This window comes from Gracilinanus agilis, chromosome 1, assembly GCF_016433145.1.
Source record: "Gracilinanus agilis isolate LMUSP501 chromosome 1, AgileGrace, whole genome shotgun sequence".
Classification (NCBI taxonomy): Eukaryota; Metazoa; Chordata; class Mammalia; order Didelphimorphia; family Didelphidae; genus Gracilinanus; species Gracilinanus agilis.
Window position 1 is genome coordinate 631,957,627 of NC_058130.1, and position 21,489 is coordinate 631,979,115.

Consider the following 21,489-nt stretch of genomic DNA (forward strand, 5'->3'; position numbering starts at 1 on the left):
ATTATTATTATTATTATTATTATTATTATTATTATTATTATTATTATTATTATTATTCCTGTTGACTCCTTAGGAGCATAGGGCCGCAACCATCTCACGCCAACGGACTCTGTTCTGGGCAACTTCCCCCAGCTGGGCCCATGTCATTCCGACCGTTTTTGTTTCATTTTCAGCAGATCTTCGCCAGGTCTGTTTTGGTCTTTCAGCAGATCTTCGCCAGGTCTGTTTTGGACAGAACCAGGATGGCAAGATACAATCCCAAACTCTCTGACTCCATCCAAATCTAGCACTGTTGCCATCATACTATGTCATCTCTCAAATCTAAAAAGCTATAGACTGTGTATCATTTCTCCACATGCAGTCTTTCCTGATGCCTCTTCCTTCTCAAACTATTTTGTGTTTATTTTGTATTTTATTTAATATTTGTTTTGTGCATATGAATATTTGAATTGGGTGTTCCTTCTGACAGAATATAAGCTCCCTGAGGGCAGGGATTGTTTTCGTCTTTATTTTTGTGTTCCAGCATCTAGCACATTGCCTAGCATATAGGAGGGACAAGTAATAAATGCTTCAATTTACTATTTGCTTTTTTCCTGAAAAACTGACCAGCCTTGGTATTGTTGTGGCTTTGTGTGTTTGTGTAATAGCTTGTATATATGTGTACTAGCAACTGAACATTTAACATCAAACCAAAGATGTTCCAGCACTTAGCCCAGTGCCTGGCACTTAGTAGCTATTTAATAAATGTCAGTTGACTGATTAAAGAAAAGTTCATCTTTCAAGCTTAATTGTTATAAAGGCAGAGATGGATGCATTTTCAGAAACATTTTTCCTTACAAAATAGTACTTTCTGACCCATCTAGAGCATAGTATTTGCCCCATCCATCCCTCCATTGCACCCTTAAATCTTGGAACTTTAACTGATATTCAAAGGTTCATATCCATCTGGTATCTGCATAAGAGATAAAATGTTCTGTGTGGCAGACAAAATTCAGGGTCTGGAGCACTGACTTACTACAAGCTTCCAAAATTCACCCAGAAGATGAAGAAAAAGAACAGAGAACACTTTGAATAGTTCTCCTGGGAGATGTGTAAGCAAACTAACAGATCCATAAATAATGTAAATCCCTCCCCCAAATGTTTAGTCTTGAGAACTTTAGAGAAAAAGCACATTTCAAATTCTAGAGATTTCTGAAACAGACAAGAAAACTCAGTAGCAAAACTGCTCTGTTAGCCAGGACTCTTGAACTGCATCAAATACTTGAAATGGTTGCTGGATCAATAATTGTCCTTTCTGTCATTATCGCCAACTTTTTCTCTCCAATTACCTGGCAAAGTCCTTTGAGACCACATTATTATCAATTAACACTCAAATTGTTGGTATTGTATTTGGCTTAGCAAAAATCCCTCCCTCTGAGTTCATTGACTAAAGCTTTGGTGGAGGGAAGAATTTGAATTACTGTCAAAGGGAGACAGATCTGAGGGAGGAATCACATAGTGGGATCTTGGGTAGTTGCAGATGCAACATGAGGACACTCTACAGGTAGAATAGATGTTGGGAGAAGTGCAAATTGGGAGAGACGTACAAAAGGCCAAATGAGAGAATTTTGAAGAAAATCCCACTTCACAATTGGACTCTCAATCAGTCATCTATAGGCTTTATCCCTTGACAACACCAAAATTAGGCTAGATTGCCATGTCCAAAACAGAGACAATGGAAATAAATTGAAGAAACAAACTTGTAAACTGAAATTGTTGCCAAAATATAAAACGTTATTATAATAAACATACACTGTGTGGAATGGACATGGTCTCATACAGCTAATGGCACCATTTAGAACATGAAGCTTGACATTGTGCTATTTACTCAATCAAGTTATATACTACTTGAAATAAGTGATCAGTCCATTTCAATCATAGGCTTTAGATTAAGAATGAAAGTCTTTGAAAGGGGCAGTTAGGTGGCTCAGTGGATAGAGAATGAGGCATGGAGCTGGGAGGACCTGGTTTCAAATCTAACCTCAGACACTTCGTAGTTCTGTGACCCTTACCACTCCTCTGCCTTGGATCTGGTACTTGGTATGGATTCTAAGATAGAAAGCAAGATTTTTGTGTTGTTTTTTTTTTAAGTCTTTGAAAGTCATTTGATGAGGTCAAATGGCATCAGATAAGAAATATGTCCCAACTGATTAGGGGATTATGTTCCCCTCTGGAATATCAAGTTTCAAGAATTCCAGAAGATAGAACAAATATGGCTTTCCTGAACAATGTGAAAAGACATCAGAAGGTAAAGTGGAGAGGAGAGGGAGGGAGGAAAGGAAAGGTCTTAGGTCTCATTCTCTACCTCTCTATGGTAAAAGGTTTGGAGCTTCAAAAGTATGGGGTATGTTAGGCTTTCTATTCTCTTATTGATGTCCTAGAAATATCACTGGATCAGGACATGAAGTATCTGCATTAGAACCCAAGGAAAGACAATATAGATTCATCATACTTAAAGGGAACTTCTGGAGCATTCCACAAAAGGCAAAAAAAAAAAAAAAGACTTTCATGCCAAGAGCTGTGAGACATCCATTTTGCTACATGTGTTCTCTAAGCTTGAGTCCACTTTTTCCTGGACTCTGTATTTTCTTGGGAGAGTGTGTCCCTTTGGAGACACATTGGAGGGGGAGAAGATATAGAGATGTTTTATACCAACTATTTTTGCTATATCATATCAGTAAAAACAAAAGCTACTTAAAGCCTTTCTAAAAGGTTTTCGATTGATCTTCAACTAATAATCTTGGGGAAGAGCCCACCAGTTGAGGATTAAACCAATAGCATTGGAGAATTGTTCCCTCCTCCCAGTTCTTCAGGAGTATCCCCTAGAACTCAGAACTGGGAACCTGACATCACTGGCAGTGGGAGTTGGGTTAAGGATCCTCAAAGCTTACCTGTGCTTCAGTATGCAAATGGCTAAAAGGACAGAGATAATATTTAGTTCATTTACTTTGATGGTTTGCTTTTTTATCTTATGCACAAAAATATCATCAATTCATGTTGTTTTATTGAAGATCACAACAGGGGGAAGATTAGGCTTGTATATGGGAAGGAGGGAACTTTTGCAACTATTAAATGATATTGCGGATAGAATGCTGGGCCTGGAGTCAAGAAAGTCTGAGTCCAAATCCATCCTCACACACTTATTGGCTGCATGATCCTAAACAAGTCACTTAAATTCTGTTTCCTTTTCTCTACAACATGAATAACAAAAACACCTACCTCTCAGGGTCATTATAAGATCAAATGAGATAAAGTTTGTAAAGTACTTAGCATGGTGCCTAGCACATGGCAAGAGCTATATAAATATATTAGCTATTATTATAATTACCTGAGTGATTTTTAAAGGATGAGGCTCAGTAGAATTTTCCTTAATGGTAACAAGCCCTGGTGCCTTCCAAATGTTCTCTTCCACAGTAATTTTCACAGTTGTACTGTCAATGAAAGAATTATCTGACTGACCTCCCATGTCCATCACAGAAACCACTAGGTCATAATGGGCATTCTTAAATGGATCTAATTCCTTTGACCCTGGAAAAGGAAGGAAAAAACAACAGGAAGGTGTCTTTATGTCCACTGTATGATTTTGTGTGAACCCTTTGCAGGGGATGATTATATAGTATTCACACCTCAAATTTTTCGGACATAAGAAAAGGACAATTTGCACAGTTTACAGACCTTCTAAGGTGAGGGAGATTCCACCTGTTTGGTTGTCTATCTGAAAATACATCACATCCTTTATCTTGGGAAGCTGTATGGCAATTCGATAAAAAAGCTTAGCATGGAGAGTAGTGGGATCATCCCGGTCTGTAGCGTTGACATACATGAAGGGCTTTCCTATTGAGCAAAATCAAGAAAATATGTAATCAGTGTCAGGTTGGGGATCTGGTTCATTCATTCATTCATTCACTTGACAAGTGTTTCCTAAATGACTTCTGTGAAGTGAAGGAGGCAAGAAGCTAATGTTTATAGAAATAAAAATTTAAAAATATATGTAAAGAGAGAGAAGGGAGGAGAAATATAGAATATATTTTTATGGAAATACAATATTGCTGGGAGGCATCCTGAAGAGAAAAAAATTATCATTGAATTAGTCCAATAATATTTTCTTGAGCATTTCCCAACACTAAGCCTAAGAATCCTCATTGGCCCAAGCCTCCTTGACTCTATTACTTAGAATCCCCAGATTCTCTAAGATTCAACTCAGGGGCTTCCTTCTACAGGAGGTCAGCCCTGATTCCTCCAGTTTTTCAGAGACCCTTCACCTCTGAAATTACTTTGTATTTATCGTGTATATATTTTGCATTTACTTAACAGTGAGCATGTTTTTCCTTACTTCATTCTCTATCCTCTAAGAGAAGGTAAGCTCTTTGAGGTCAGGGACTGCTCTCTTTTTCACTTTTGTTTCCCCAGGACTTATTATGATGTCCAGCACCTGAATTATATTGAAATGAATTTCCCTCCCCTTCTTCTCCATCTTTTTGGCTTTCCTGGTCTCAGTGATCCCTACACCCATTTTGCCCCTCATTGTCCCTATTACCTGGACGAGAATTCTGTCTCACAGTCCCATTGTACAGCATCTGCAGAAAGACTGGACGGTTGTCATTGATGTCTTTAACTTCAATAGTGATAGGAACTGGGCCCTCTACTAGATTTCCTCTGGCATCCAAGACTTCTACCTGACATGGAAAGAAAAATGTTTAAAATAATAATAATAGCAATAATAATAATGGTGATGCTAGCTTTTATATAGTACTTTAGGTCTAGCAAAGAGTTTCACATGTCTCATTTGAGCTTCTCAATGACTATGGAAGGTGGATTAGAGCCCTTTGAGTTAGAATAATATGCCTAGAAATCATAGGAAAGAAATTAGTCCAATAACATGAAAGCTGAGGATTCCATCAAAATAACTACAATTTCAGTGGCAGTAGAGATCCCTTTATTTACTACAGGATTGACTACTGCTGTGATGGGCTGACTATAATGGAATCTTCACAATAAAAGTAAATAGTGTCATTTAGAAATTTTTATTGGCTAGGATCATTGCAACAGTAGCACTTTGTTGCATGGTATTGTGGAAGTGATTCTATTCTCTAAAAGTTAGTAGTAGTATCAGTAGTAGTAATTGATGTTACTGTCGTAGAAGCAGTATTAATCATAGAAGTAGCAAAAGCATCAATAGCAGTAGAAGTAACAGAAGCAGCAGCAATAGCAGTAGCAAAAATATCAATAGTAACAGTAATAGTAACCATAGCAGTAGCAGCAACATGGACTCTAAAACCTAAGAATTTAAATCGCAGGTAGACATTTGGAATACTGCACTGGTCCTGATGGGAAAGCTCCAACATTTCCTCTTTGGAGGTTATGTAGAAGGAAGTGGACTAGAAATAGCCAGAATGAGAAGACATGAATAGGTCATGATCTACATTAGTGTAAGGAATATACCCAACAATCCGAGATCACAGATGCACAGAGGCTTCAAAGTTTAGGGTGCCTGACATGCCTTATCTCATTAGGTATTCACACCTAAGAAGTAGGTCAAGTCTGGATTGCCATTCTCTATTCTGTGCCTGAAGACATGGAGTTATAGGGGTGGCCTAAGACTACACAGTTGGTTAAGTGTCAGGAATAAGGTCAGGAATAAGCATACACAAAGTTGCTCTTTCTCATGTTCTTTCCAGTATACCAAAAATACTAAGAAAACTAGGCAGCTAGACTAATCAATAGCCTTACCACCTACCCCACCCCGAAAAGAGCATCCTTTGAGCCCTGGCTCTGTTCTAGCCTGTATCACTCATCACTGGCTAGTTCCATAGGCCCCATTTCCCCCAGCTTTTCAGTGGAGAGGGAGAAGGAAAAAGTATGTCTTTTGCCCTTGTCTCTTCACTTGTACTTTCTACCCCTTGCATTTCAAGCACTATTCTTATGACAATATTGACTCTCACTGGGAGTATATAGACAGGTGTGGTATGCTACCAAATAGAGTATGAGAAAGGATTGGGTTATAGGAAAAGTAGACTGATTTTGTCTGGGACTAAAAGATGATTTCTCAGGGTAAGAAATGGATACTCTTGGCTGAGCCTTCCTGAGTAAGAGAATTAGATGTGACAATAAGAGTACTTTGATCAAGAAGTCTGAAAGACAGTGAAAGAAAAAGAAAGAGAGGAGAAGAAGAGAGAGACAGAGAAACAGAGAGAGAAAGACAGAGAGAGAGAGAGAGAGAGAGAGAGAGAGAGAGAGAGAGAGAGAGAGAGAGATGAAGGGAGAGAGCAAGCAAGACAGATACAGAGACAGACAGAGAATTTCTGCTTTTCCACAATAGAGCTCACACAAAGTTGACACATGAGTTTAAAATGAAGTCCATCTTAACAAACTACTCCACCAGGGCCAGAAGAACTCGAGTTCAATTAGGAAAACTCTCTTTACCAATGTATGAGCTGCTTACAATGCTTTAAATGTTGAGGATCAAAGTCTGGCTCAATGCAGGGTTTCTGCTCACCTGAAGTCTGTGGATAGCTCTATTTTCTCTATCCAGTATTCCAGTATAATACAGTATTCCATCTGAAGTGATATGAAAAATGTTATCTGTCTCACCACTTAATTGAAACTTCCCATTGGGAGTGTTAGTCTGAAACTGGGAGAGAAAGAAAAACAAAATGAGTAAATATGGAAGAACAAATTGTAGATTTTATGGGAAATTACAAGAAGTCCACAGGTTGTACCTATCAATACTTTTAGAATATAAGAGAATATAAATTCTTGGAAGGTAAATACTCCATTGTTTTTATCTTTGTAGCCCCAATACATAACATAGTGCATGTCCTATAAGACAGAAGAATGAAGAAGGTGGTAATCAATCCCTCAGGCAAAAAGGATTCATGTGTCTAATATATGCCAGGTACCAAAACAAAGGGAAATAACCCCCGATCTCTAGGAACATACAATATAACAGGAATATGTGTGGTATAGTGTTCCATATATAGTAGGCAATTAATAACTGCCTGTTGAATTAATATGGAAATAGGATAGCAAGCTAGATGATTAGATTAGTTGGAGCAGACCATGCCTGCTGTGGAGTAGTAGAAAACAAAGCTGGTTAGGGAGGGTAGAACCAGATTATGGTAGGCTTTAGAATGAGGATGAGGAATTTATACATGATGTAATGAGCAACAAGAAACTAATAAAGTTTCTCAAGAAAAAAAAACTTATTAGCAGTAAATATGTTGAATAACCTTCAAATGCACAAGGAAGTTTGAGAGAAACAACTAGGAAGTAGGAAGACTAATTAAGATCATGAATCTAGAACAGAAGCTTGCTTCAGAGATCTCATTTTAGAGATGAGGACACTGAGTCCCATAGAGGTCAATCAGTCAGCAAGCATTTATTAAGTGATTACTGTATACCATGCACTCTCCAGAAGAGCAACAAATGATATATCTTTTTGCTGCTATAGGTTGGCAAATCTTCTTCCTATATTTATAGATGAATTACACATTACTCCTTCTTGTGAAGTCTCTACATTGTAGTCAGACTGGTCCCTTTGCTGTTCTTCATGTATGACATTCCATTTTCCTTCTCTCATTTCCATACCTTTGCACAAGCTGTCTCTCATTCCTGAAAGTGTGCCATCTTTACCACCCTCCGGGATATTCAGCTTCCTGCAAGTCTCAGCTGAAAAAAATCACCTCTTTGAGAGGCCTTTTCTAACTCCCCCAATTGTTAGTGACCGCTGATATACATTAATTTGTATTTACTTATCTAAATATATGGGGTAGCTAGGTGGCATAATAGAGTGCCAGGCCAGGAGTCAGGAAGATTCATCTTCTTGAGTTTAAATCTGGCCACAGACACTTACTAATTATGTGACCCTGGATATGTCACTTTACTCTGTTTGCCTCAGTCTCCTCATATGTAAATGAACTGGAGAAGGAAAAACCAAACAATTCCATTATCTTTGCCAAGAAAACCCAGATAGGGTCAGGAAGAGCTGAATGTGACTGAAACAACTGAACAAGACAAGCCTATGTATAGATATGTATATTTTATGTATGTATGTATGCATGAATGTATGTACATGTGTGTGTATGTCCTCCCCCATCCCTTCCCTATCCCCCATAGGATATCATTTCCATCAGGACAAAGTCTATGCCATTATTTTCTATATGACTTTGTTGCCTAGAACAGTGCTTACCACTGAGTAAGTATTTAATAAGTAATTGCTCAGTTGAATGTATTTTAGAGCTAGACAGTATCTTGGAAATCATCTCACTGGGCAGATGAAGTTGTAGAGACCCAAGGAAATTAAATATCTTCTCCCAGGTCATATAGCAAGTCAGTGTTCAAACCAAGACTACTCAGTTCTCCAGACTTTCAGCTTGGGCTTTTTTTCAATACCCCACCCAGATTTCACTCACAATGATTTCCCTTTCCCACTTTCAGCCCAAACCAAATAATATTAAGTCTTTAAACTAAAGAAGTTCTTAATTTGGAGTATGGAGACACCCCAAGGGTTGAGGCAACTAAATGGCTCAGTAAATAGACTTGGAGTCAGCAGCACCTGTGTTCAAACCTGATATCAGACCTATGTTAGCGGGGTGACCCTGGGGAGATCACTTAAATTCTCTCTGCCTTGGTTTCTTTATCTGTAAAACTGGGATAATAATAGTACCTACTTCCCAGGATTGTTGTGTGAAAAAAGTAATATAATATTCATAAAGGGCTTTACAAACTTTTAAGTGCTATATAAATGTTAGCTATTTTTTATTCCGGAAGGCCATATACTTGAATGGGAAACAAATTCTATCTTTATTTTCACTAAACTCTTAACTGAAATCTAGAATTTCCTTCAGTTATGCAGGTAGGCAAGAAACATTATTCTGAGAAAGGGTTCATAGATGTTACCAGGCTGCCCAAGGAATCCACAACACAAAAGAGATTAAAAGCTTAATGAACTAACTTATCATTTTAAATTTTGTTCATCAATTTGCAAAAATCCAAACATTACCAAAGCAAAAATTCCCAGTGGTTCCACCCCAAACTGAAGTAACATGGGTAATACAAGTACCTTCTTTCTCTGTCTCTGTCTCTGTCTCTCTCTGTGATATATATATATATATACACACATACACACACACACACTCACTACCCCCACTCTGGCCACCAACACTACCATTTACTACTCCATTTTCCAGATGACTTCCAATAACCATCGTTTCTGATGATACCTTGTCAAGATCATAGAGAAGGGTTTGGGGTTAAGGAGGGAGGTAGACATGAATTAGAGTATTGCCACTGGTGCAGAAATCACCTATTCCCACCCTGATTGATTTCCTGGGAATTTGAATCTCATTCTACAACATTGCTTCCACATGTAAATGTATAACAGAGTCGGGTTCTAACCTATCTAAACACACAAAACTGTCTCCTTTTCTAAAGGAGTTCAAACATCATTCTTGTGGCAGGGATCCTGTCCCCCCCCCCCCCCCGCCAGGAACATCTAGCACATAGGAAGTCATTGGAAAATACAGTGAAATTATGCATTCCCTTGTAATACCAATGATACCTTCCCTCTCTTCAATTTACTCTCTATACATTTATTTGACAAAAATTTCTCAGTTTATGATATTAATTCAGGTATGACTGAGTCCTTAGTTAAAGGAATTCAAGGTCCAATCTTAGTAGACTCACTAAAATGAGAAAACTTGATACCCAAAGGTAATGAATTAAATAACTATTACCTGAAATATAACTTGATTAACTTTTTCTTCACCTTCAGATATAGTAAATGTCATAGGTTTCAAAGGTCCTCTGAATTCTCCATCTTGACCATATCCAGTCATCTGTTAAGAGAGAAAAGAAATGGAAATTATCCTGAACATCTTTCTTTAAAATCTGCACATCTTTTTGCCTGTTTTAAGTTTTTTAACAGTTGATCTACCATGGATTAAAATCATGTGCTGATTATCGGTGTAAAGCTGATCTCTGTCACAAATTCCTCCATGTTTTTAATGTGGTTTACGAAGTTCCTTCTGGCTCGAATATTTCTTATGAGGAAATAAATACCAGATAACTGAGTGATAGAATCACAACAGAGACCCTCAAAAGAGTTGTGTAAAATCTGGAAAAGTCTATATTTCCTTATAGAAAGAGCTGAAATGGACATTTCTATAAAATATGTGGAAGGGTGGGGTGGGAGGGTAAAGCAGGCATTTCAAACAGTTTCATGTAGCAGCTTTAGGACATGAAGACCTTGAAATAACATATTTTTTTGTCAACTATCTTAGAATGGATAGCCACTTAAAATAGGACACAGGGTGGTGAATGATTAGACTGAGGGACATGGCCCCCATCTGCCTTCTGTCTTGCTTAAGTATATACATACTGCACATTTTTGTTACAGTTGTGGTTCTTTTTTTTTTAGGGGACAGAGGTCGATTCAATGGAAAAGACAGATGTTATACAAAGAAAAGGATATGAGTACTTTCTTAATGGAGGAGTTCTGTATAGGATGCTATTTTGGATGAGGTCAAGGGCGGGAAAGAACAGAACAGGAAGGAGGTCACTATAACCAGGAAAACATCATCAGCTGCATAATGAACAAATAATGACAGAATCAAAATCACATGTAGTAGAGATGGTTTTTCCCCTCTCCCAGAACATGAAAGCCATTCAGTAGTTGCCAGCTTGTGTGTGTATGTGTGTATACATACATATATATATAAACATATATATGTATAAATGAAAAGAGTCAGACCTTCAAATAATGAGAATAAAGAAAGAGAAATCTAGCAAATACATCACTAGACTTGGCTAATCTTGGCTAACCTGTTGTTGATTTTTAGTAAAAGGCAAAAACAAATAAATCTCCACTGAGAAAACCCATACTTTTTGGTAACCTGAGCAATATATTGTTCCTTCTCTTAGAGTCAGATTTTGAAAGACCAGCTTCATTACTCTGTTTATCAACATTTTTAACACAAAAATATTCATTAAGGAATCTGGCTTATATTGGATTGATGAATACAGCCTTGTTGTTTGAACATTGAATAGAAAGGAAAGCTATAAAAAAAAGGATGAAAAGTCACCAATCCCTGAGATTTCGGTGTTAGGCCCAGTTTCGCCACATAACTAGCTATGGAATATTGGGCTTACTTAATCTCTCCCACTTTCATTTTCTTCATTGGTTAAATGATGATGACCAAACTTCTTATTCCTATGTGCCAGGCACTGTGCTAAGCCCTAAGGATGCAAATACAAGCAAGAAAAACCATCCCTATTTACATTCCATTGGGGGAAGATAATAAATAAAACACAATCATTTTTATTACAAATGTATTTTTTCTTTTTTTAAACATTTATTAATATTTATTTTTTTGAAAAGTTAATATGTTTACATAATTCATGCTCTTACTTTCCCCTTCACCCCCCGACTTCCCCCTCCCCCCCATGGCTGATATGTTATATAAATAATAAAATTAAAATAATAAAATTATTTTAAAATAAAAGGATAATTTAAAATAATTCTATATAAAGACTAAATCATAAATTAAATAAATAAAAAATAAAAAGGAGATAGAAAGGAAAGGACAGTGGGGTGATACAAAAGATGAAATGCCTTGTGAAGAGTCCAAAGGCCCAGTAACCTGCCTGGCTCTGTCACAGCCACTGCAATGATTCCAAGTGAATTACCTAGCTCAGTCTGGCAGGAGCAGTTCCAATAGAGGAGTGCCCTGTCCAATTCAGGCCAGCAGTACACCAGCCCAGGAGGAAGCCAGTTTAGCACTGAGCAACCTGTCCAGCTGAGACGGCATGCCCTTTGAGAAGACAGCCTGGTCTAGTAGTAGAATGAGTCATCTATCAGCTATTTTTCACCCCACAGTGAATTTCATGAGGATTCTTCAGAGAAAAAAAGATTACCAAAGACCTACCATTCTACAATTGTGAATTATCTTGACCATGAGTGTCCCTTATATGTGAGCCTTACAATTTTTATACTTTAATTTCATGCCCATTCTCTCACCTTTCCCCAGCCTTTGTCTCTTTGTGAGAAAGTATGCCTTGGGTTGTTTTTTGGTAGGTGAGTGGATAGGAAGAAAATTCTCTATAACTACTATTTTTGTCATAATTTTTCAGTAAAAGTTATTTTCGAAAAAGCTAATTGATATTGGCTGATTGTTCATGTGAAGCTTGTGAGTTCCTATGAAAATGAGGATATGCATAGAGGGTTACCCCTGGAACCTCAGGTAGCAGTTGTCCCTCTAGGTACCCAATCTTCCAGTGCAAGTAAGAGTTAGGAACAAGCCCAGAGGGAAGTGTACAAGAAGAATCTAATCTTGGAAGGCACCTATGAATAGATGCTGAATGAAGTGAACAGAATCTGGAGAAAAACTTAAACAGTAATCACAGAAAACAACTCTGAAAGATTCCAAACTCTGATCAAAATAGTGGCTAACTTCAGAAGGCTGATGGTTAAAGCTTGACACTCACCTCTTGTTAGAGAGGTGATGGACTCTAGAAGTACAACATTTTCAGACACAGTTATTGTACAAATATTGTCATTGGTTTTGGAGGAAGGGGAAGGGAGTCAGTAGATAGTAATAATGATGGCAAGAAAAAAAAGAGCATCGATGAAACATTTTAAAACACTCAGAAGAGAACAGAAGGAAACACAGTTAAAGGGGGGACAAAATTGTTACTATTGTGGCAAACTAAAATTTCATCTTATTTGGTTAAAAAATCTCATTCTAGCCTGTAGAGATTTTTTTTAAAACTGTCATTCAGCACATTAGCTATCCCTCTTAATTTTCTGCCATTTGCAAATTTTAAAAGTATGATATCAATACCTTTACCCAAGTCACTGGCAAAAATTGTGAAATAAAACATAATATATTCCTGGTATATTCCACCATAAACTTCCTTTTAGCTTATCATTAATCCTTTGATCATTTTTTAAATCTAGTCATTCAGCCATTTCTAAATACATCTTGCTTTTTAATCATTTAGATCAAAGATGTCAAACAGATGTTCTGGAGTGTAGCTGAACTAGATAAATATGAAATTGGGAAACATTTAACAAAACAAGTAAAAATAAAATATAACAATGTTTATTTGTGATTTTCTAAATCAATAAGTGACCCACAGGCATCTTTATGTATGGTTTAATGCCCCCTTTTTCTATTTGAGTTTGACATTATTAATCTAGACTATGGCTCCATCTTGTACACAAGATTATCATGAAAGACTTTATTGGATGCTGCTAGACTCTATGATTTTCCACTGATCTATTCAATCTAGTAATCCTCTCCAAAAAAGGAAATGAGGTTAGTTTGGAAGGACCTATCTAGATGAAGCTTCTTGAACCCAATGTGCCCCTAATTAAATTTATTCTCTTTCCACAAAAACTTTCTTCTCCTCTTGATTTTGGTATTCTATTCTTCTACTATTCCCCTGAGCTTAACTTACCCAAGACCATATATTCAAAACCTTGTACCTCTACAATGTACTTTTCATAGTACAGTGAGAAAAAATGCTGGATTTTTGGTTAGCAGTCCTGGGATTGAATCCTAACTCTACTCTCTTACATGTACAACTATAGGCAATTTATTTAACTTCTCATGGCCTTTGATTTCCTCATTTTTAAAATGAGAAACTAGAGATCCTTTAAGGTCCCTTCCAGCTCCAAGTTCATGTTCCCATGATTTATGCTGGTTTCCTCTATCTCCTTTCTCATATTTAAGTAGTCAATAAATCCTATTGATTTCACCTGTGTACCACCTCGCATATCTCTCATAGTCACCACCCTAGTGAGGTCCTTATAACCACCTATGTGGACTATTTACTACATCCCCTACCAGACTTCCTCCTTTTTGTCACTTCCCAGTTCAACTCATCCTTTATATTCTTACAGAATAATCTGCCTCCTGTGTATATTTAATCATGCCAGAATTATCTTTGAAAATCTTCCAAGCTACCTACTGCTACCTGAGTAATATTTTGATTCCTTTTTCTGGAATTCAAAACCTTTTCGCTATCCTACTATCTCAACCATGCGCCATCTTACTTATGTTTCTTGTCTTATTTCATTATTACTTACCTCCACACATGCTATAAATTCTTTCCCAACAAGATTATTCTATGGCTCCAACAACATAACCTGCATTTCCTCCTCTTTGTCTTTGTTCCAGTTGTTCCTTATGCCATGAAAGTCCTCCCTTTCCCCTTTTGTTTATTGAATGTCTACCCATTCTTTAAAGTCCCAATCAAAAGCGAACTCCTCCTCTCATCTTCCTTTTTTGGTACCAACTTTCTCCTTCAAATTTCACTGGTGATATATTATTTTGTATCCAAGAATGTGCTGGAGTCAACTCGTACCAGCTTGAGAGAACCAATTGTTAAAAATTTCAGAGTGACCTTGGAAACTGGCAAATGCTACAAATCAGATCACGTCTGGATTTGTTGTTTTGCTGATTGTCTAGACTTAATAAAGTGATCAAGAAAATTTTAATAATCCAGATTATGCTTAAAAGTATGTCCTACAAAATGCATGCTTTTTTTCAGAAGTAGTTGTTAAACATCAACCAGATAGTTGTCTATAATTGCGTCTTTTTCTTCTAATTAGACTGTCAAGTTCTTTGTTGGGTGGAGGGAGCGATTTTATGTTTAAGATGAACTTTGTTTCTCTCCTATACCTACTACACTACTATGCAAGTCAGTATTAAGGACAGGAATAATAAACCAAGGTTCATTTCAGTTAAGTGATTTGCCCAGGGTGACACAGCTAGTAGGTAGACCAGGATTCGGGAGACCTTGTATCTCACTGTGTGATCTTAGGTTTCTCTGAGCTTTGGTCCTCCTATCCTTTAAAGAGAGCAATTCGACTAAAAAGTCCCTTCCAGCCCTAACATTCTACAGTTACAGAAGATTCATCACAATCATGATCAAGTCAAAACCCTTCAGAGTTACAAATGATCTGCTAATAAACAAGCTGTCCAAAGGCTTTCCCTGCCTCCCTCCCAGACTTTTTCCCAAAGTTGTTTTTAAAACTGAAGGCTAAATCCAGCTTTGTAACGCTGACTTTAACTTCCCACTTGACATTTCATAAACCCAGGAAGTTTAGGGAAGATCTTTTATTTTAATAACTTTAAGAGACTGACACTGTACACATGGTAGAATGTTAGAGCTGGGATAGTCACACGGAGAGCCACATGGCTAACTTCTGAAAGCCTAATCATTGATTCTGATTATGTAATGAATGTGATTACACAAAGTCTCATGAACTTTCATTAATTAAAGCCCAAAGGTAAGAGCATAAGACAGAGTATACCATCTGAGGAATATTCTCTCCAATATTGGATAGTTTTTGAATCCTATATAAAAATTTGTTTAGGAGAATCTTATTTTGTTTTCTAACTTCCCTCCTCTTACCTACAAGGACACTTACTCTCCTTCTGCTAGGATACTAAGTACAAGTATATATATAGCCCTTGAGCATAAGCACTGCTTGATTTTCATCTTTGTATCTATACCCAGTTCCTGCTTTATTTTTGTTTAGTGATTTTTCAGCTATGTCTAACTCTCCATGACCCCTTTGGGGATTTTCCTGCCAAAGATACTGGAGTGGTTTGCCGTTTCTTTTTCCAACTCATTTTACAGATGAGGAAACTGAGATAAACAGAGTTCAGTGACTTACCCAGGGTAAAACAGTTAGTGTGAGAGGCCAGGTTTGAACTCAGTTCTTCCTGATTCTAGGTCCAACACTTTATCTATTGTACCACCTAGCTGCCCACTGGTATTTAATAGGTGCTTAAGAAATGTTTGTCAAGTGACTAGTGGTTGGCTATGTTGCAGAAGGTATTCTTTTTCAGGAATGAATTTGACAACATAGTCTTTCATTCCTTCTTACTCTGTGCATCTGTCATTTTATAAATGAGGAAACTGAGGTCTGTCCTGGAAGGGAAAGGGCCATCTATCTTGCTCCTGATGCATTGTGCTATTCCCAAACCAGAGTTCATAATATTTCATATTTGGAAGCTAATGCCATTAAAGCACTTTCAAGTCCTTTATAATTAATTAACAAGAGGCAGCCCAGTGAAATGAATAGAGAATTGACCATCAAATCAAGGAAGTCCTGGGTACAAATTCTACTTCTTACGCAACCTGGTTATGTGACCCTGGACAAATCACCGTCTCTCAGAAGGTGCCAGCCTAGAGAAGGAGACTGAAGATATCACAGTTCCAGTCTCTCTGTGTCTCTCTGTGTCTCTCTGTGTCTCTCTCTATCTCTCTCTGTGTGTGTCTCTCTGGTTCTCTCTGGCTCTCTCTGTCTGTCTCTCTCTCTGTCTTTTTCTCTCTCTCATCCCTCTCTGTAAATATAGAGATATTAGATAGATATAGATATGATTTATAAAGTATTTTATGTGCTTTATTTCATTTGAGTCTATTTTACAAATGAGGAAATTGAGCTTCAGAGAGACTGAGAAAAAGCTAGTGTCTAAGGCAGGACTTGAACTCAGGTCTTCTTTACCCAAAATCCAGCCCACTCCCTATGAAGTCACAACTACTCCATTTGTAACCAGAAAGGCACTTCTGTGTTCAAGACATAACTTCAAATCAAGCTACATTAAAACAACAATGTAGAATTTGTTGAAGTAGGTTTTGAAGAGCATGTAAGGACACAGGAAATGCCCCGTGGCACATGTGCTGCTTGATGCTCTGTTGCTGCCCTGGGCATCAATACTGACATTTTGGTACAGGGCTAGTTCAGTACTATGGCTTCCCTCCTGGGGCTTCCTGAGGACAGCCAGTTGACAAGACTGTCATGCCATAGGACTCCATCAGAAAGAGGCCATGGTCTGCTCTCTCCAGTATAGCAGTAACCCATTCTGATCAAATCGGTTCCTAGTTCTGCCTCTCAATACCCCTACATTCTACTGATACTCTAATGATGAATAATATATCATCCACTAATTTGTCTAATTTTTTCATGAATTTATTTATACTTTTAGTCTATCCCTCCATTTAATGTAATGAGATGCTAAATTTTTTTTTGTAAAATAGAATTTCCTTTAATAAAAAAAGCCTCTTCCAAGTCTCAGTAGATTCATACTTAATATTCTAATCCTAGTATTCTAGGTGGCTCAGTGGATTGAGAGCCAGGCCTAGACAGGAAGTCCTGAGTTCAAATCTGACCTCATACACTTCCTAGCTGTGTGACCCTGGGCAAGTCACTTAACCCCCATTGCCCAGCCCTTATCACTCTTCTGCCTTAGAACCAATACCAAGTACTGAGTCTAAGACAGAAGGTAAGGGTTAAAAACAATTATAGTATTCTAGAATGTATTGGCAGGTAGGTGGCACAGTAGACAGAGTGCCAGACCTAGAATCAGGGAGACCCATCTTCATGAGTTCAATTCTGTCCTCAGACACTTAATAGGGGTGACCCTGGGCAAGTCACTTAGCCTTCTTTGTCTCAGTTCCATCATATGTAAAATGAACTGGAGAAAGAAATGGAAAATCACTACAGTATCTTTGTGAGGAAAACCCCAAATGGGATCAGCAAAGTCAGGTGTAACTGAAACAACTCAATAGCAATTCTAGAATGTATCATTTAATTCATTTAAAAAATTTTTTGAGTTCCAAATTCTCTCCTTCTTCTAACCCCTCCTCCAACTCTTGAGAAAGAAAGTAATATGATACCCATTATACATTGAAGTCATGTAAAACATATTTCCACGTTAGCTATATTGCAAAAAAGCATGGAAAATAAAATATATTCTTTATCCCATGCATATACCTTTAGTAACTTAATTTATCTTCCCTCAGGTTTTATCTTCCTTAACTTTTTTTTAGTTTATTATACATTCTCCTCTAAATGCTTCCTCTGATTATGATGTGGGGATGACCTGAAGATCTTAAGAGCTACATAAAGGGAGCAATAAACTCTGGCAGGTCCTAGTAAGTTGAGAAAATTTTTAAGGTAGACCTAGTGACATCCCAGGACGAAACTAGCTAATCCTAGAAGCTTCTCTCCAGAGTACTAAATTCCAGGGGAGCCTAAACTATAGCAACTCCTGACAACCAACCATGAAGTTGTAGAGAAGTTATAATCTAAAAGAAGTCCTTCCACCCAATGAATTATCAAATCCTTGATGTATTCAGGTAGAGGCAGGTAGGCAGTAGAGTGGGTGAAGTGTTGTTGGGCCTTGGAGTCAGGAAAACCATCTTCCTATTTTCTCTTCAATTCTGGAAGCATTTCTTAAGTTCTGAGTATGTGATAGCTGGTGTAATGAGTAGAATAATAGACTTGGGATCAGAAAGACCCTTGTTCAAATCTCTTACAGGCTCATACTAATTTTGTGACATTGGGCAAGTAATATAACTTCTTTCAACCTCAGTTTCCATATCTGCAAAATGGAGATAATCAATTCACCTACCTCATAGGATTATTGGGAGGCTCAAATGAAACATCTAGAAAGCACTTTGTAAATTCTTTAATTGTATAAAAAATGCAAGCTCATCTATAAAATGAGTTAGAAAAGTAAATGGCACTCCACTCCGGTATCTTTGCCAAGAAAACCCAAATGGGGTCACAAAGAGTCAGATACAAATGAATTGTCTACACAATAACAAATGTGAGCTAAAGACAGAAATGAAACAATCTCTCCCCTCAAGGAACTTACATTCCAATGAAGGTGACACCGTGTATCCTTGTTCATTTTGTATAAATAGATAAATATGAGACATATAAAATATATTCAAATTTCAGAGTGGATCAAGGTAGTGGAGTGGGATAGAGTGTGGAAGGGAACAGGAAATCCATCATAAATTGCATCTTGAAGGTGTAGGAGTTAAAATGAATAAATACTCCTAGTGTTTTAATATATATATATTTCCCTCCTCTTTTTGTTTATTATTAAATTATATATATATGCATGTATATATATGCATATATATATAATTTAATAATAAACAAAAAGAGGAGGGAAAGAAAAGGAAAAGGATTCTTTTAGTAAAGTGAGCAAAGCAAAGAGAGTCAAAAACTCATACCTACAGCACTTTACCAAAGCAAAGCACAAGCTCCCAAAAAAGAGCCTCCGCCAAATTTTATCTCCTAAGCCCCTGTACATCAAAAGAGGGCATAACTTAAAAGAATGCTAGGAATGTACCTCAGGTGTGGCAAATGTTTCCACCTGCACAAAGGGAACTAGAGATTCTAAGAAGAGGACCTAAACTATTCTATCAGCATTCATTCAACTTTTCAGATAAGTGAGAATATTTATAGGAAACTTTGATAAAAATAATTCACAATTATATAGCATTTGAAGGCTTAATTTGCAACCCCAAACAATCCTCTAAGCTAAAAGTGGAAAGAAATAAGCATTTATTTAGCTCTATTATGAGGCAGGCACTTCTTAGCATTTTACAAATACTGTGTTATCTTACTTGATCTTCACAATCACACTGAGAAGTAGGAACCATTAATATCACCATTTTTCAATAGAGGAAATTAGAAAAAGACAGAGATTAAGTGACTTGCTCAAGGTTCTCATATAGCTGTTTAGTGTCTGAGACTAGATTTGAACTCAGATATTTCTAACTCCAGGCCCAGCATTGTAGCCACCGCACCTTGTAGCTGCCTCTAAGTAGGCAGTCTAAACATTCACCTCCTTTTTCCTGGAGTCTTTCAGAATCTCTATTTTCCTTCAAAACTCAGCTCAAGCCAGACTGCTGACATGAGGCCTTCTTGATTCCCATAACTGCTGCTGCCAGATGGCATTGGTGCTGGGGTTGGGGTCAGAAAGACCCAAGTTCAAATCTTGCCCCAGATAAATACTTTATTTTATGATCTTACACAAGTTCCTTATCCTCTCTCTGAAATGGGGATAAAGATAGCCCCTGCCTCACAGGCTTGTTATAAGAATCAAACAAGATAACATAGGCAAAGCACATTGTAAATCTTTAAATAAAGAGATAAATGCTAGCTATTACTATTATATGTGTGCATATAGTCTTCCCTTAATAAAATGTAAGATCTTTTAGGCGTGGACTGTTTCATTTTTTTTCCTTTGTATCCCTAGTACCAAGCACACAGAATGATTGCTTAATAAATGTTTGTTGATCGATTGTTATTTCCTTTGTACAGATATTGAAATTGGGGCTCAGACTGGTATAAAGAGTTACCCAGGATTTCATAGTTAATAAGGGTCAAGGCCAGGATTCATGCCCATTCTCCTGACTGTCAGCCCAAGATGCACCATGACCAACCCCCATTGCATGATTATCAATGTCCCAAGAACAATAGCAGCTCTTTGCCAGTACCCAGAGGGCGGTCTCATTAGAAAGAAATAATTCCTGAAGGATGGTGTTTGCCTCCAAGGCTCAAAGTTCAGGTCTCATATCATGATAACTCATCTCTCTTCCTGTCCATTAAAACTACTATCGGAGCTATAAAAGTTTCAAAACTTTTGTGCACTCTATGAGTCACTAAAGTTAATATGTCCTGGGCTGAAAGAAACAAGCAGACTGTCATAAATGTAGAAGAAGACACCGAGAGTGGGTTTCTTTAGAAGTGACTGAGAATCCCACCCCACACCCCAACTCTATGCTTATCTCTGTGGATTTGTATGGGACCAATGGAACAGGGGTCAAACCAATATTGGACCAACAACCAACAGGCAGCCTTGCCATGCCTGTGGGAAAAACCAATGAAAGCTCCTTAGAATTTTCTTGTTCTGAATTGTATAATGTTGTTATTCAGTTATTTGTCCATTGTGTCTGACTCTTTGAGACACCATTTAGGGTTTCTTGACAAAGATGGAAAGGTAGTTTGTCATTTCCTTTTCTAGGATATTTTACAGATGAAGAAACTAAGGCAAACAGGGTTAAGGGACTTGCCCATAGTCACAAAGCTAGTAAGTGTCTGAGGCTGGATTTGAACTCAGGAAGATAAGTTTTCCCTGACTTCGGATCTGGCATCATTCACTGTACCACCAACTGCCCGAATTGCATAACAGCAGGAGAAAAAACTGATGCAAGGAGGATGTTTGCCCTTGGTGCCTAGAAAATACCTATTCAGCACCCTTTACCCTGCTTATCTCAACACCCATCGGCTCCTTCATTCTCTACAAAACCTAGTGACTTCAGGTTCTCTCTTTTCACTTTTCCAATCTTGCTTCTGGGAATGGATCTGGAAAACATTCCTGATAGAGGACAAATGACTAATCGTGCCTTGCTTTGTAAGATTTACAGTATTTCCCCTGCATTTTAATACATCATCAAATCTTCAACCCTGAAGAACCAATCAATCAACTATAAATACTGATTAAGCATGTATTTTATGTCAGGCATTGTGCTGGGTCTTGGGTTCACAAAGACAAAGTGAACAAAGTCCTACGTTCTAATAGGAGAGACACCAGGCACGTGTACAGGTATATTCAAAGGGACATACAAAGGGAG

The 21,489-nt window shown here is 37.6% G+C and overlaps 1 protein-coding gene across 1 annotated transcript in view; it reads right to left on the bottom strand.

Moving 5' to 3' along the window:
• The window catches only part of CDH17 (cadherin 17), a 48,001-nt gene extending 33,863 nt beyond the window's left edge, over positions 1–14,138 (bottom strand). Inside the window, exons 1-7 of the mRNA XM_044683894.1 lie at positions 14,129–14,138; positions 10,635–10,681; positions 9,774–9,875; positions 6,536–6,670; positions 4,577–4,715; positions 3,715–3,873; positions 3,368–3,567 (exon numbers count right to left, since the gene is read on the bottom strand). Coding sequence (XP_044539829.1) covers positions 3,368–3,567; positions 3,715–3,873; positions 4,577–4,715; positions 6,536–6,670; positions 9,774–9,875; positions 10,635–10,681; positions 14,129–14,138 — 792 coding nt within the window. The remainder of the gene's footprint in view (positions 1–3,367; positions 3,568–3,714; positions 3,874–4,576; positions 4,716–6,535; positions 6,671–9,773; positions 9,876–10,634; positions 10,682–14,128) is intronic.
• Between the last annotated feature and the right edge of the window lie 7,351 nt (positions 14,139–21,489).